The sequence below is a fragment of the Sceloporus occidentalis genome, unplaced genomic scaffold (genome assembly GCF_023333645.1).
Source record: "Sceloporus occidentalis isolate IW3139 unplaced genomic scaffold, rSceOcc1.0.p SCAF_7, whole genome shotgun sequence".
In the NCBI taxonomy this organism is placed as follows: domain Eukaryota; kingdom Metazoa; phylum Chordata; class Lepidosauria; order Squamata; family Phrynosomatidae; genus Sceloporus; species Sceloporus occidentalis.
This window is the reverse complement of record NW_028316987.1, coordinates 56,446,800-56,461,953: the sequence shown is the minus strand read 5'-3', so window position 1 is coordinate 56,461,953 and position 15,154 is coordinate 56,446,800. Positions and strand designations below refer to the sequence as shown.

At 39.7% G+C, this 15,154-nt stretch overlaps 1 protein-coding gene and 1 long non-coding RNA gene across 2 annotated transcripts in view; one reads left to right on the top strand and one right to left on the bottom strand.

Moving 5' to 3' along the window:
• LOC149309774 (3-hydroxyisobutyrate dehydrogenase, mitochondrial-like) overlaps positions 1–15,154 on the bottom strand; it is an 86,543-nt gene that overhangs the window by 64,510 nt on the left and 6,879 nt on the right. Inside the window, exons 2-4 of the mRNA XM_089533039.1 lie at positions 6,474–6,634; positions 5,257–5,366; positions 3,316–3,437 (exon numbers count right to left, since the gene is read on the bottom strand). Of these exons, the coding sequence (XP_089389165.1) occupies positions 3,316–3,437; positions 5,257–5,366; positions 6,474–6,634 (393 nt within the window). The remainder of the gene's footprint in view (positions 1–3,315; positions 3,438–5,256; positions 5,367–6,473; positions 6,635–15,154) is intronic.
• LOC149309773 (uncharacterized) overlaps positions 8,346–15,154 on the top strand; it is a 28,507-nt gene continuing 21,698 nt past the window's right edge. The window contains exons 1-3 of the long non-coding RNA XR_016281934.1: positions 8,346–8,427; positions 11,386–11,497; positions 14,552–14,657. This is a non-coding gene — a long non-coding RNA (uncharacterized LOC149309773). The remainder of the gene's footprint in view (positions 8,428–11,385; positions 11,498–14,551; positions 14,658–15,154) is intronic.

Below are 15,154 nucleotides of genomic sequence, written 5' to 3'. Positions count from 1 at the left end.
ACTATGGCGCCTTTTCGAGGGTGCAAAAAGAAGCTGCTTGAAAGGCTGGATTGGGGCCACGGCATGAGGTTAGGAAATCTCACCGCCCCTTAGGAGCTGTATGTACAGCCCCTGTCACTTGCCACTTGGGTTTCTATGGCTGAGTGAGGATTCAAACCATGGTCTCCAGAGTCACATTCTGACATTCAAGCCACTACACTAAATGTAGATGCTTATTAGAATTCAGTAAATCTGACAAACATGGTTTCCTATAGACTAATTTAACAGAGTATTTTTAAAGAGACAAACTACATAATCAACATGCAGTTAAGGTTAAGATTTCCTTATGAAAAAAACTGGAATATGTAGCAATTTTCCACAAAGAACTTGCATAAAAGATGATTACTCATAGACCTGTGTCATTTTAGTAACTTAGAGGGGGGGAAGTTTGTAAAGTCACTTACAAGCCCCTATTATTTTATTTCACCACAGTTCTGACCAAATATAAGCAACTAAAATTAAATACTATGCCTCAAACCCTAGTCTGTGATACCAGCTCTCAAGCATAAATAAGTGACCCAAGCTTATTTAAATTACATTTTGTTAGTAAAAGGCATGCACAATTGTGCTTGGACAGAAACAGCATGTTGAGAGCCTGAAGCAAAGTAAAAATGCCAAGTTATAAACTTCTCCAAGGGACGATTTATAATGGAAATGCCAACAGACGCTTAGCTACAGTGGTGCCGTTTTGTGCCAACATATAAATAATTCTAGTTTTTGTGGTCACACTATAAATTAGACACAGCACTAGTGGAAACAGTAGGGTTCTGATTCAGTAAATAGCAAGAGCAAGAGCGCATGTTTGTATTTTAAAAAGACAAGCACAGTACAGACTTGATGCTGGCTCTAAAACCATGTCTATAAGAGGGTTTTGGGTTGTTGTTTTTTAAAAAAGTAGCCAAACCATATTTTAAATTCTTTAAAGCTTGTAAAGCAAAAAGTCTTTTAACAAGCTCCACTGCCTACTGTTTCAATCTTCTAGGAATCATTTATACAAGTTAGTAAAAATGGCTCTATTCAACATGTTATTTTCTCCATTAAGGAAGAAAAAATACACACGGATACACACAGACTCTTGCACTGCATTCCACAAGAGATACTTTAGCCCTGGCACTAGCAACTGCTGCAAATCCCACATTGGTAACATGGTGTGTATAAAGCAGCTCTTATGCTTACCAAGGCCACTTTCTTCATTCTCAGTTTACACTTGTCCCTAAACCATCAATAAATGGCGTTAACATATTTCTGTTTCTCTTCATACAGGACAGATGCAACTGGAAGGAAACCTATCCAGGCAACATGGAGAGATCTGCTGCTTATTCAAAAGTAGATGGTTTGATGATACTGGAAAAATGATCCATACAAACTCATGGAAAATTCTTTATAATCATTAATATCTTAAAATGTTGAAAGGATATCTCTTAGTATTCATACATATTTATGTCATGCTATGTTGAAAGAAACTCAAATGCAAGTACCATATATACTTGACTATAAACTGACCTCATGTATAAATTGATAACAGGTTTTAGAGCCTAAATTTCAGCAGGCCTAACTGTTTGTGCTTGTACTAAAGGCAGGATGGATGAGAGAACAGATAGAGAGTCAGTGCTTCCAGGACAGATTACACTCTTGCCTTTCACCAGGCACAAGGGGATGGTTCTTTTTTTTATATATATATAAGAGTTAAAGTACAGTATTTACATTGACTTGTGTTGTGGATAAATTGGCTCAAGTTTTTAGGTCAATTTTTAAACTAAAATTTCTAGATTTATACATGAGTATATACAGTACAAATACTAGCAGCAGGCAAGTACAAATGGAAACTGATGAGGTAACTTTTTGGTGTAAGGCTACTTTGCTTCTCTGCCATTATCATAACGGGTCTTTCGTCTCCCATGGCCAGTAGCCTATATTGCTTTATACACTTCTTATTCCTACTGTGATCTTAATCCATATCCACCCACCTAGACATATTTTCTCCAATATTTTATGGCAAAAAAATTCATTATTGCCCCTTTTTAAGCCACAGATGGGTGATGGCTTTATCAGAACTAACCAAAACGAAAGAAAAATATGAAGCTGAGCTTTTCACATTGCATAGTCCCATTAGACGGAAGGCATCAAAACATTTCTTTTTCCGCTAGTAAAGTCCCTTTATTTGGTAGTATAAAATACTCCTGCACTTTTGGAATCTCTCTATTAAAAAGCTAAATATATATGGTATTGTCTAAGACACATATGAAGAAAATAAAGCCATACTGCTCCATTAGGAGATATTTGCCATCCAGTAATTTAAGACCAACCAAGGATGACATAAAACAGTAACAAACTTTCCAAATTCTCCAGAACACATCAGGATGATTAAAATACACAACAAAAACAAAGTAACAAAAAGCAGGGGCAGAGGACAGGAATAGTTTGATGCTGAAGTCACAAAGTCTACATTCAGTCTCAGTCTGAAACACACAAGTACTATTCAGTAACAAGTACTACCCTTGTTAACAACTTCACTGCCACCACATGATTCCTTTGCTATAAGTCCAGCACTCAACTGGGATTATCTGAAATATTAAGCATGCTTGAAATTGGAGCTTTTGGTATAATGTGGTCAGTCATTATTTCAGAATAACCCTGCATAGGGATTTCTAATCGGTAGAGATGTGACAGAGCCAGAGGACATAAACATATAATAGAAAACTCCGTAGCATAACAACAGAACTCCATGTTAAGGAGCAAAATCAACCTGTTTTTCTCTTTCAGAAATAAGGCAATGAAATTGCATATTTTAAATCCTTCTCAGAGTGTATTAAGTACAGTACTATCAAATACATAAATTAAGGCTGTGCATAACAACTCCCACAAAAGGTTCCAAGATCCCGTGTATAACAAAATCCGTGGATGCTCAAGTCCCATTAAATATAATGACATAGCAAAATGGTGTCCCTTATAAAAAATGGAAAATCAAGGTTTGATATTTGAAATTTATACTTTTTTGGAACATTTTCAAACTGTGGATGCTTGAATCCATGTATAAGAAGAGCTGACTGTACTCTGGAAAACCACATATTCATTTGTTTCTGGTTCAGCTTCCCACTTTCCTCCCTATCCCCATACTCTCTTAGCTGCAATTCCCCTACTGCTTTTTTTGGCAGATAAAAGCAAGAGATAGCAAGATGTTGTTATTCAATAGTCCTTGAGCAGCTCCTTCAAAGCAGTGCCATCTTGGAAGCATTGCTTCTCTTTCCCTTTATGCCAATTTAAAAAAGTACTTACCACCAGAAACAGGGGCATCCATAAAAACAGCTCCCATTTTTTCAGCTTCTTTTGCTAGCTCTTTTGATACTGCAGGATCAATAGTACTGGAGTCTATTAGCAATGATCCTTTCTTCACTTTTCTGGAAAGGAAAAATAAACAATCCAAATTTTATAAGATCGGTAGCTCTGTAAAATAAACAGATAATTATTTTTGGTAGTGCCGTGTGTCATGAAGTGTGCCTTCAAATCATTTCACTAAGGTGAATCTTTTCTTGGCAACATTTGTTCAAAGATGATTGTCCTCCTCTGAAGTTGAGAAAGTGCAATTTATCCAAGGTCACCCCCTGACTTCCCTGGCCAAGTGAATATTTGAATAGGGTTGCTATATTCTAGTCTCTCATATCTGGGCATCTAGTTTGCATATTATGTAAATTATAATTATGCATATTATTAATTTACATTCTGATTATGCAGATTCATCATATTAATCATTTTACTTTTTCTACCATTATGTTTCCGTACCAGTACCAAGCTAAAAGCTCTTTTCCTTCTTCCCCCGCCCCAGCCAGCTGGTGTGAAGCTGGTGTGTCTCTTCAGGCTGTTCGGAAGTGAAGTTCCACTGAGCTGCCGCTGACACAATCACCACACAACACAACGCCATCTCTGCTTGCCTATTTCCTTTACCGCCTTCTAGTCCTGTCAGGGGAAGCAGGGAGGGAATAGAAGAATAATGTGGCAATGCTATGCCTGTGTAGTAGCAACCAGAGCCTGCAGGGTGAGATGAGGCTCCTGCCTGTGCCGGTCTTCTTGCATAGTTTCTTATTTCATCTTCACTGCTACATTTTAACCTACCCATCAGCCTGCAATGAAGGAGAAATCTGAGATTTACTGCTTCAACTGGCCCAGCCATTTTTAGTCCCTTCTATCCAGGTTTTTTCAGGTTTTCTGAGACAAATGGCAACCTTAAACCCTGTCTCTCAGATTTCTAGACCAACACTCTAACCACTACACCATACTGGTTCACTTGGCTAGTGCTACCACCTATCCATAACAGCAACACAGCTTGGTTCATATCCAGTTGCTAATCCCAACTGTAGGAGACCCATTTTATCAAATGATAAATTGATTGCATGACTGGTAAATCAACATGCATGTAAATCCCACTGATTCAAGGTCTACTCTAATTGGGACTAGTAAATGGATTTAGGTTGCTACCCCAGGGGAATAAAAGTCGCCACTGTAAACTCTGCCACTTGAGCCCATTCGTACTACACAATTGTAGCACTATCATTCCACTTAAACTGCCATGACTGCATCCTATGGAATCTTGGGGTCTGTAGTTTGCTGAGGCACTGAAATTTTCTGGCTTAGAATTCTGAGGGCCCCCCTCTATGCTGCAAGTCCCAGGATTCCACAGGATGTGACTATGGCAGCTGAAGTGGAATCACAGTGCTATAGTTGTACAGTGTGAAAAGGGTCAGTTATGAATGAGATCATTGATCCTGTTGTTCCAAAAAATAACAGAAATTTGGTTTCTGCATGTTTTAAGAAGATGCAGCTTTGTGTTCTTCTCTTGTCAAGCTGTTTTTTTAAAAACATTTTCAAAAAAATAGTTCTCAATTTGAGTTTCATTAGAAAAGACAAATGAGATTGAACTAATCGACTTCCAGACTATTGGATTTGCTCCCGAAGACTGCAAATGCAGCCAAATGTTATGTGGTGCTACCACATGGAACACACATGCATTTCTGCACGTATAACCTCATTGCCAGAACACTCAGTGGCACAGTTGGAGTGATTATCTGCATGTACTGATTGCTGAATTGTAGAATGTATTAAGAAATATAATAATTTAACAGGCAAGCAGGACCTTAATGCTAAGGCATTAATGCAGAATTTACAGTAGCACAAACACTCACTTTTATAAAGCTAAACCAAAAGCCAGAAGAAATTCCTTACTTGAGAACTCCATTGGTGCCTGTGTAAACTTCCATTACATTAGGATTAGATGGAAGCATCGTGATAATCCTGTCAGCTCTTTCTGCTACATCTGCTGGGGAATCTGTCACCTTGTAAGGAAAGGGAGGTGGGTGAAAAAGAGGTCAGCGTGCTGTTGCGTATTGAAAAGAAATTGTTCACTCGCTTTTAGCAGTTTAAGCAAGTTCTAAAGCACTTCAATATAAATAACTCAACTACAGACAGTGGCATGTATCTGAAGCAACACAAATCAGTAGTGAAATCTTGCAGGATGCCACTGTTATTATGAATGTTAATAGACAGCATATAGACATAACAGTTGAATCTGCTCAGGGAAGGCTGTGCTAAATATCTGGCTGGTAACCAAAAGATCAATTGCCAAAGACAGACATTGTGTTGGATCCAAGTTATGCTTACAGAAGATGCATCTAAATCAGCTGGACTAAAGTTAAATTGGACTCAGCATACTCTAAATACAATTGTGCCTGGACACCAGCCCTATGTATTCTATGAAACTCTGTAGAGGCTGAAAGGGCAACTACACTTGTTAAAAAACTTTTATTAATATTAAATTACTTACAAAATCACCAGATATGTTTCTGAACTAAAGAAACAGTAAGTAGGGGCAGAACGAAGTGCACTGGAGACAACCCAATTCATATATATTAGACTTCCAATGGAAAATGAATGACTCAAAATTAAATGAGAAGTTTTTGTGGGCAAAAACAACATGTGTAATACATGTTTTTGTGGGGTTTTCGGGCTATGTAGCCATGTTCTAGAAATGTTTCTTCCTGACGTTTTGCCAGCATCTGTGGCTGGCATCTTCAGAGAATGCTTTGCCTGGAAAAAGTTGGGTGTATATATACTGTGTGAGCCTGGGAATGCAGGAGTGATTTGCATGTGTATTGTTTTGTGCTGATGGCCAGCCTCAGGCTGGGAGGCTAATGCAAAAGAGGACATTAATTAAAGGGAGATAAACTCCTAAATTACAGTTTAGCACCCAGCAACACTACAATGATTTTGCATGCTCATTCTCTCTCCATATGTTAAAAAACAACAAAAACCAGATTACCAAATTTAGGAATCATGCTCTATATTAAGGGTAAATATTGGAAATAATTCTGATCATTAAATGAATTTTATAGCACAATATCTGACAATTAAAAAAAATAACAGTAAGATGTTGACTATTATACCTGTGTACCCAGCTCCTGAAATTCTTTACATGCTTCTGGAAAGACATCATATGCGATAACAGGGTATCCATGTTTGACAAGGTTTCTCGCCATTGGAGATCCCATGTTACCCAAACCAATGAATCCAACAGAGGTTTTAGAAGCCATTCCCCTAGAAGACACTAACAGCAATTCAAGGGTTTCACTATTAAAATATCACATCAAAACATATTTCAATAGCATAAGCGCTATTTGAAATGTATAGGTAATTCAAAATTTTAAAAGTATTATTTTATTTACTAGAAGTAAAACATCATTTTTCTTTCAATTCGCCATTTTTATTTTCCTGAATGAAGTTTATAAACATACCAAATCTATAATATAATATATAATCTTCACTCTTTCCATCCTATCTAAAAGCATAGGTAGGATATGTAGTATGCTAAATCTCTAGCTCAGCTGCTGAACCAATCAGATGAATAACACTAAGCAAAGTTTTTTTCTGTGCCTTTAGCATACAATACACAAAAAGCTGCCAATTTACTGATTTCAGCCCTGCATAGAGTTAAGTACATTTAAGCCTAGTGAAACTCTGTGACCACTGCAAACTGCCTTTGACTTATACAAATAGGTCAATAATGCAGAGAAGTAGAAACTGTCAGCTAGCTGTTAGCAGTGTTATCACTAGAGAAGTGTGAGGGGTGTGACCTGCACCAGGTGAAATCCTAAGGGGGGGGGGTCTCACCACCCCTCCTCAAACAGCTGCATTTGCTTGTGTCCCATTAAAATGCCAAAGAGATGGTGGGAGTGGGAGTAGGCTCAGTGGAAGGAGAAAGGAGAAGCGCCAGGTTTTTTTTTTTTAATTAATTAGTCTTTTAAACTTTTCTTTTAAAACATCACATTTTACCAGATTTTCATTTTAACTACATTAAACTACATATATGTAAAGACATTTAGGCTATGCATATGATATTGTAATTTATCAATTTATTAATTTTGCTAGTTGTTTATGGCACAACTATTACCATTACATTCACTGATACAAGGAAATTATAATATATGAGTAACATTAGTACAAAAACATCACTAAGATTCTGTATGGCGTGGTATGGAAAGAGATCAATTGGGGGGGGGGGGTGATGACATGAGTTACTGCATTGAGTCACACCAACCCTAGTGACACCACTGGTTGTTAGCATGTTTACCAGGGACCCTAGAGATCCGTGTTCAAGACCCCCTCCCCCAGTTCCAGCAAAGTTGCAGAGTGATCTTAGGCTAGTCATTCCCTTTCATCCTGATAAGAGTTAATATGGTGGGTTAAAGCAGGAGAAAGAGAGACATGCATGCTGCCTTAAGGCTATGAAGAAAAAATGAGATATAGACATAACTCATTAACATAATACAGGCACACCTCAGTTAATAAACTAGGTGTGTTCTTTGGCATTATGTATTTAACAGAAAATTTGGTACCAGAGGCAGAAATAACATGAAAAGGATAGGGATAGGTTACTGTGCCACAAAAAGAAGAGATGTTCAACAAGCTCCAGCACAGTTTTTATTCAAAACTAACAATATGCACATGTGGAAATAAAGCAACCAAGCCAGGTAAGCCATGCATGAGTAAATTTTAAAAAAAAAATCTTCTAAAGACCACATGAAAGTTTCTTCCAGATGCATTCAGGGAAGATTTTTAATTTCACCAGCCTCCTCTTTCCTTGGGATTTTTATTTTGGTGGCCAAATCCATGCTTTTTAGGGCACATCCTCCCCCCGAATCTAATTCTAGAACCTACAGCAGTTTGCTTGATGCTTTTAATGATCACTTCACAGAGAAAATCTCTTGCATAAGAGCCGACTTAGATGCCGTCATTATAGCGGAAGTTAACAACGGAGTGTCCAGCAACTCTGTGAGTAGGATTACACTGGATCAGTTCCAACTGGTAAGAACTGCTGATGTGGACAAGCTGCTGAGGCAGGTAAGGAAGACAACTTGTCCTCTTGATTCCTGTCCTTTTTGGCTGGTCGCCCAGGGTGGAGATGCAATTAGATTTCAATTACTATATATTATTAATACATCACTCAGGAGTGAAGTTTACCCATGTTTGAAAGAAATAGTGGTACGACCACTTTTAAAAATGCCCTCCCTGAACCTCATGGACTTAAACAACTATAGACCAGTATCAAATCTTCCTTTTCTGGGCAAGATGATTGAGAGGGCAGTTATGTTCCAACTCTAGGCAGTCTTCGATGATACAAATTATCTAGACCCATTTGAAATCAGCGCCAGAGCAAAATACAGAGTTGAGACTGCTATAGTCCCCTTAGTGGATGAGAGGAGAGTGTCCCTGGTGGTACTTCTAGACCTCTCAGCAATGTTAAATACCACTGACCATCTGGAACGCCTGAGGGATATGGGAATCGGAGGCACTGTGCTTCTGTGGTTCCAGTCCTATCTCTTGGGCAAGTTCCATATGGTGGTGCTTGGAGATAGCTGTTCCACAAAAAACGAGCTGTTGTATGGTATACTCCAAGGTGCCATTTCCAATGTGATTCAACATCTACATAGAACCACTGGGAGAGACCATCCAGAGGCCTGGGGCGGGGTGTTATCAGTATGCTGATGACACCCAAATATATTTCTCCATGCCTTCAAATACATCCTCAGGTAAGGATAGTGTGTCTCCTCTGAATGAATGTCTGAAGGAGGTAATGGGATGAGGAAAAACAAATTGAATCTGAATCCAGACAGGACAGGGGTGCTTACTATCAATGGTCCTTACCTAGGTTTGGAGGTGTGTCAATCAGTCCTGGATGGGGTTACACTCCCACTGAAAGACCGTGTTCGCAGCTTGGGGGTACTTCTGGGTTCATTGCTCCAAATGACAGCTCAGATAGATATAACAGCCAGGAGTGCCTACTATCAGCTTCATCTGGTATACACCCCTTCCTAGAGCTGGACAACCTAAATATGGTAGTGCACGCAGGCTGGATTTTTGCAATGCACTTTACATTAGGCTACTTCTCAACCAAGTTTAGAAACTTCAGTTACTTCAAAACATAGCAGCCAGGTTGGTTACTGGGACATCCAGGAGTGAGCATATTACCTCAATATTAAAATCATTCAACTGGCTGCCAATTAGTTTCTGGGCAAGGTACAAAGTGTTGGTTATTATCTTTAAAGCCCTGCATCATTTCGGTCCAGGTTACCTATAGGATTGCCTCCTCCCATATAATCCACCTCATACACTCAGGTCCTTTGGCAAATGTTTACTCCAGTCAGCCAGGACTAAGTTGGCAATGATCAGCTAGGGGACTTTTTTGTAGCCACCGCAGCCTGTCACAGTCAGGCCCACACAGCAGGACTGGCTTGAGCAGAATCCCATTCTTTCCCAGCTCAAGAATTACTAGAGATATGCCGCTACCAGCCGGCACTGAAAGTCTGCATTTCTCCAGCCCTTCTCCATCATCTTCCCAATATTGGTGCTGCTAAAAAAAAACCCAACTAGACAGAAGATAAGGAGGAACAGGGGTCTGGGGGAATGTGAAAAGGAGGGGGGGGGGGGGTTGTCAGAAGCTTTGTTAAGTGAAGTATGCCTATAATAAACACAATGCAAGTTGACTTCTTGATTACCGGTAAGTGAAAAAATGCAGGTTTGGGGCTGCAAACAAGCTTGTGCACAAACTGGTCATTTCTACCCAACATCCCCTTCAAATGTAACCATCACTCCCAATCTTTTCACATATGTTCCCTATATGCCAACGAAGGACATAAAAAACTGTAGCAACAGGAAAAGGGCAGTAGATTCTTTGCATGCAAGTGCCTTTGTGGGTATGCAGCACAGGGTGCAGCCCTCAACTGCAGCCTTTGACGGTATGAACTTGTCTCAAAAGCCTATCAAGGAGTACTTTTTAAAACTGGTATAGAATATTTATTTTCTGATAAGAGTTCTCAAAATTTCACAGATCAATGGACAGAAAGCTGCCATTTCTGCAGTAAAATTCCTGGAAGGCAGCAAACCTTTAATTTCCTAGAAATACTGTAGCCATCGTAATTTTTTTTTAAAAAAAACTCAAAACCAGTTTACATTTAATATATTACTGGCAGTTTTATCATTCTGAATGAACTTTTCAAACTAAATAAATATGGCTTCTATAAAAACATGTTGTTTAGGAATGTTAAGGTTTGTTTGCAGTTTTACAGTTCATTTGCAAGGGTGGTTCTCCTTCTGTTTTGCTGTTTGTTTGGGGTTTGATGTCCTTCAGTGCCACTCAATTACTTATGGTTCTTCTGTTACAAGAGAAGTCCAACTCTTAATATGGATTGTCAAGAAGATTGTTCAGATTCCACACATATTTGTTCTCTTTCCATTTCCTGTCTGCTGATTCAGCCAGCTCGTATCAGCTATAATTCATGATACAAACAGCTGTTCACCAGAAGCTGGATGAACGCAAGCCACTATCACATGGCAGTTTGCCTATATGAACTAAAGATTAATTTTAAAAGGCATAACAGAGAACTTTCACACTACAGTTATTTGATCCTTCCACCCAGCAATCTGAAAGCTATCCTCTGGTATTAGTAGAATATTCACATAAATTAGTATGACGACAGACACTTGAATGACAAGAGTAGCTGTCAATAAAACTAAGAAACCATAACACAATATGGTTTGTTTGGAACATTGTAGTATATACTGTGTGTGTAATACAGAAAAAAAATTTAAGCCCACTGAACTCAAATCTCAATTTTCCAGTCTGCACTAAATAGTTATAGCTTAAACACTAGCTATTAGGCCAGGTGTCAGCAACTATTGGCTCATGGCCAGTCCATTTCACTTTTTGACCGACTGTGCCCCCTTCCATGAGGCAGTTGGGCTTCTTTAGAAAGAACTTCCCATTCATATAACCCTGCTCTTTTTTCTTTTTCTTTTCAGGAGGGAAGAGAAATAGCAGTAGAAAAATGGGTGATGGGAGATTGCCCCCTTTGGCATTACCCACGTTTGCCTTTGTCCTCATTCACAGACAAGTCTATCCTATGAACCTCTTGTGAGTATCCCCTGTAAGAACTGACATGCAGCAATACATCTCTCCATGAATGTTGGTCCAGTATACATGGTTCCTTTTTGATCTTCATGTCAACCAACCTTTGATTTAGGCTTAAGACTATAGTTATTGGCCCAAGGATGCACAATGGGATTCATAGGGGCTGTACAGAGAAGCCAAAATAAAGCTGCTTCAGGTCACTTTGGAGGTATGCTGTTTAAATGCTGCATGCATCCTAAGAAGCCAGAAGCGGTGCCAAAGCTGCACTCCGGTCCTTAGGACTGGAACATGGCTTTTGCATGGCTTCTGGCCTCTTAAGACGCATGCATCATTTAAACAGCATATGTACCTCCAAAGTGACCCGAAGCAGCTTTATTTTGGCCTGTCTGTACAGGCCCATAGATTAGTGAGGACCTGAACCTGGTCTTTTTAAGTCCCAGTCACCAAACTACATTGGCTCTCTACCTCTGTAGTAGGCATAGATGAATAAATAAGAACAAGCAATAGAATTAAGAGGCACAATCAACTCCTATTCTGTGTGAATGCAGTGCTAATCCAGAGCCTAGATACCATCTACTCATGGTTATTTTAGGAAACATTTCTAAAAGAAACAAATCAACACAATGAAATAAAACAGTACAATGGTCTCTTGGTATCCGCTGGATGCTCAAGTCCCATTATACACAATGGTGTAGTAAAATGGTGTCCCTTATATAAAATGGCAATTTTTTTTGAGGGGGAGGGGATATTTTCAAGCCATGGATGGTTAAATCTGTGGATAAAAAATCTGTGGCTATGGAAGGCCAACTGTACTTTACCAAGGGCTTACTGTATATCACGATCATTACAAGCATATAAAGCAGGCAAAAATTAACAGAGGCTCCAAGTTCCATAGCACATCTAAAGAAAAAAAAATTACATCACATTCAAGAATTTGGAAGTGATAGAGCAGTTCTTTCTCCAACAAATGTTAATGTATTTAAGCTTCCATGGCTTCTGCAAGCTATCCAGTAACTATAAGTTACCCAAAGGTAAACTACTGTACTGCAATTTGTTAATTTTGGGGCTGAAAAGACATGCAGCTGCCTCTTTTGTCAATGGATTGGGGCTGCAGCAACTACACACCGTTACCCCAATCTGGCATTTCTGTGGCGCAAAAAGGAGGCGGGTTTTTACACCATGGAAAGGGCATTCAAGCTGTGGCGGCGTCAGCTTTTTGCCACCGTGTGCGTAAGCACTGTGCCGAAGATGCAGCATGATGCCGCTCGCCATCTGGTCAAGCAGGCGGTGTGGGGGAAGCGTTCAGGTGGCCACTGTGCGGATGCCATGCCCCCACTCTGCCCCAAGACTGGCTCTTTATTCCAGTCTGTTGAGTCCCCCTAATTAATTTTACTGTATCTGCTTTTTTCCTTTTTCTTTACTTGAATCTTGTAAATAGGCTTTTTTCTCCTCAACTCTTGCTTATAGAAAGAAGGAAATTCACCAAAGTTTTGCTTCACCGCCAGAAGAAAGAACTCTCTCCAGTTGTAAACTAAATCATTTAAAGTGATAAAGAAAGTGGTGTATTTGCAGATTCGGTGTCCGTTTTAAAGCTGGCATAAGCAGCCAACTATTTATTCTCAGGACTCCGCACTAGTCAAAACCTGCTTTCAACCACTCCCAATTCAATGGTCTCCTCATGAGGAAAGTTTTCCTGCATACATATGGACAATCATGTTCTCATCCTTATCCAGAGAGAGTTCTGCTGGCTAATTAGTTACTAATCAGCCAGTGATTCTGCTGCTTAGCTTTCTCTGCCTTGGGGCATATAGCAGAGGTATCTAACCTACCATAGTCTCCACCTGAGAGTCAGAGTTTGGGAGTTTTAAAGGCTCTTTCTCTGAATTATATTGCATAGGTTACCTCATCTTTGCGGTTTAAGGTGTACTTTGGACCTGGAATTTCTGATGAGCATTTAGTGATTCTAAGATGATAAGTGTTGGTAATGTAACCATCCTTACATTTTAGACCTGTGCATACTTACACTCATCTGAATCTCACTGAACTCTGTCACTTACTTTGAGGAAAACACACAGAGGATACACCATTGTAATGTTTGTTTCAGTCGCATTCTCGCCAGTGTTCCTACTGCTAAATGTCTAATTTGGTGCTCTAGGTTCTGCCAACAAGAATACAGAGTGGATCAAGTCCATACTAAGGACCTTGACATCAATGTTCAAAAGGAATGTGTTACAACTAACAATGGCGCGTTACAGACAGGCCCATGAGGTGCCGTCATTACGCGCAAGGGGCAGTGCTTCCTGACGCGCCTTGCCCATCGTGTGTAACGAGTGCCTCAAAATGGCGGCGCCCTATACAGATGGGCGCCGCCATTTTGACGTCCGGACGTCGCACGGCGGAAGTGACACTGCGAGTGCGCACCTTGCGGTGCCATTTCCAGGGCACAGAAAGAAGTGCCATTTTGGCGCTTCTTTCTTGCTGCGCCTGGGAACCGCACGGTTTGGCTGCTGCAGTTCCCGGACGCAGCAACCGGCAGCGGCGCGAGACCGCCCGTTTTGGGCGGTCTGTAACGTGCCAATATTACCCATAGTTGTTACTGGAGGGAAGGAACAAGATCATAACAACATTCCTTTTGAAACATTTGTAACACCAATACATTATTAAGAGGGTCAACAAGTAACACTGATTTCATGCTTTCCCAACATTATTTTTAAAGGTAATTGGTGGGGGTTATTATTCTATTTTAAAGATTTTTTAAAAAAAAATAGAAAATAACTTCTTAGCAGTGTTTAGTGCATTGCTTGTGAATTAATGAGTAATGCTAACAAGGTAGGGTATTGTTTTAGAGTAATGACTAATACCTTCTACGTAATATATAAAGAAATATGTTTGCTGCTGACCAGGCTTTAAATACCCCTACTGGTATAATTTACTATGGAATCAGTTGGACTTTTATCCTTCATTGTAGTTATGGGAGTGCAGAGGAAGGAACAACAATCTGAACCTATCTATTCACTTCAATACATCACCTCTTTTTGCAACTTTATGCCATCACAGGAGGCAGACATGTTTAGCCCAACCATCTGGCAGAATGAGGCAGCTATTTCAGGTGGGAGATGCTGAGAGGCATGGGATGGAGAGAACTGTACCTGTTGTTCTTGAGGTAAGCTGAACTCAAAGAAAATGAAGGACTTGTCTTATCACAAGTGCTGAAATAGGACACAAATACCAGTGTGGTCAGCTTCTTATACAGGACTGAAGACACAACAGTCTGGTTAGCTTCATATATACAACTGAGGTGTTCCATCACCTCCTTTGCATTAGGCATCAAAATGCAGCAGGCATGGCCAGAAGACAGAAACAAACCTTAGGCAAGTAAAGGTTCATTCTTCCCTTGGCACAAGTTGCACTCTTATTTTGTACTTTCCACTGACAGCATTCAACCTGCCATCATGGAATTTTTCTTACAACATAACATGGGCTTTGCTGCTGCAGAGGGTCTTATGAGCAATGCTATTTTACCCATAAAACATAATTCAGGGATTAGGTGGCTGTATTAATCCTCATATAAAAAAAGAAAATCAGGGACATTTCACACAAAGCTGCAAATAAAATCTGGGTGAAGATTTGCTGCTGAGTGCCATCAAGTAGATAAATCTG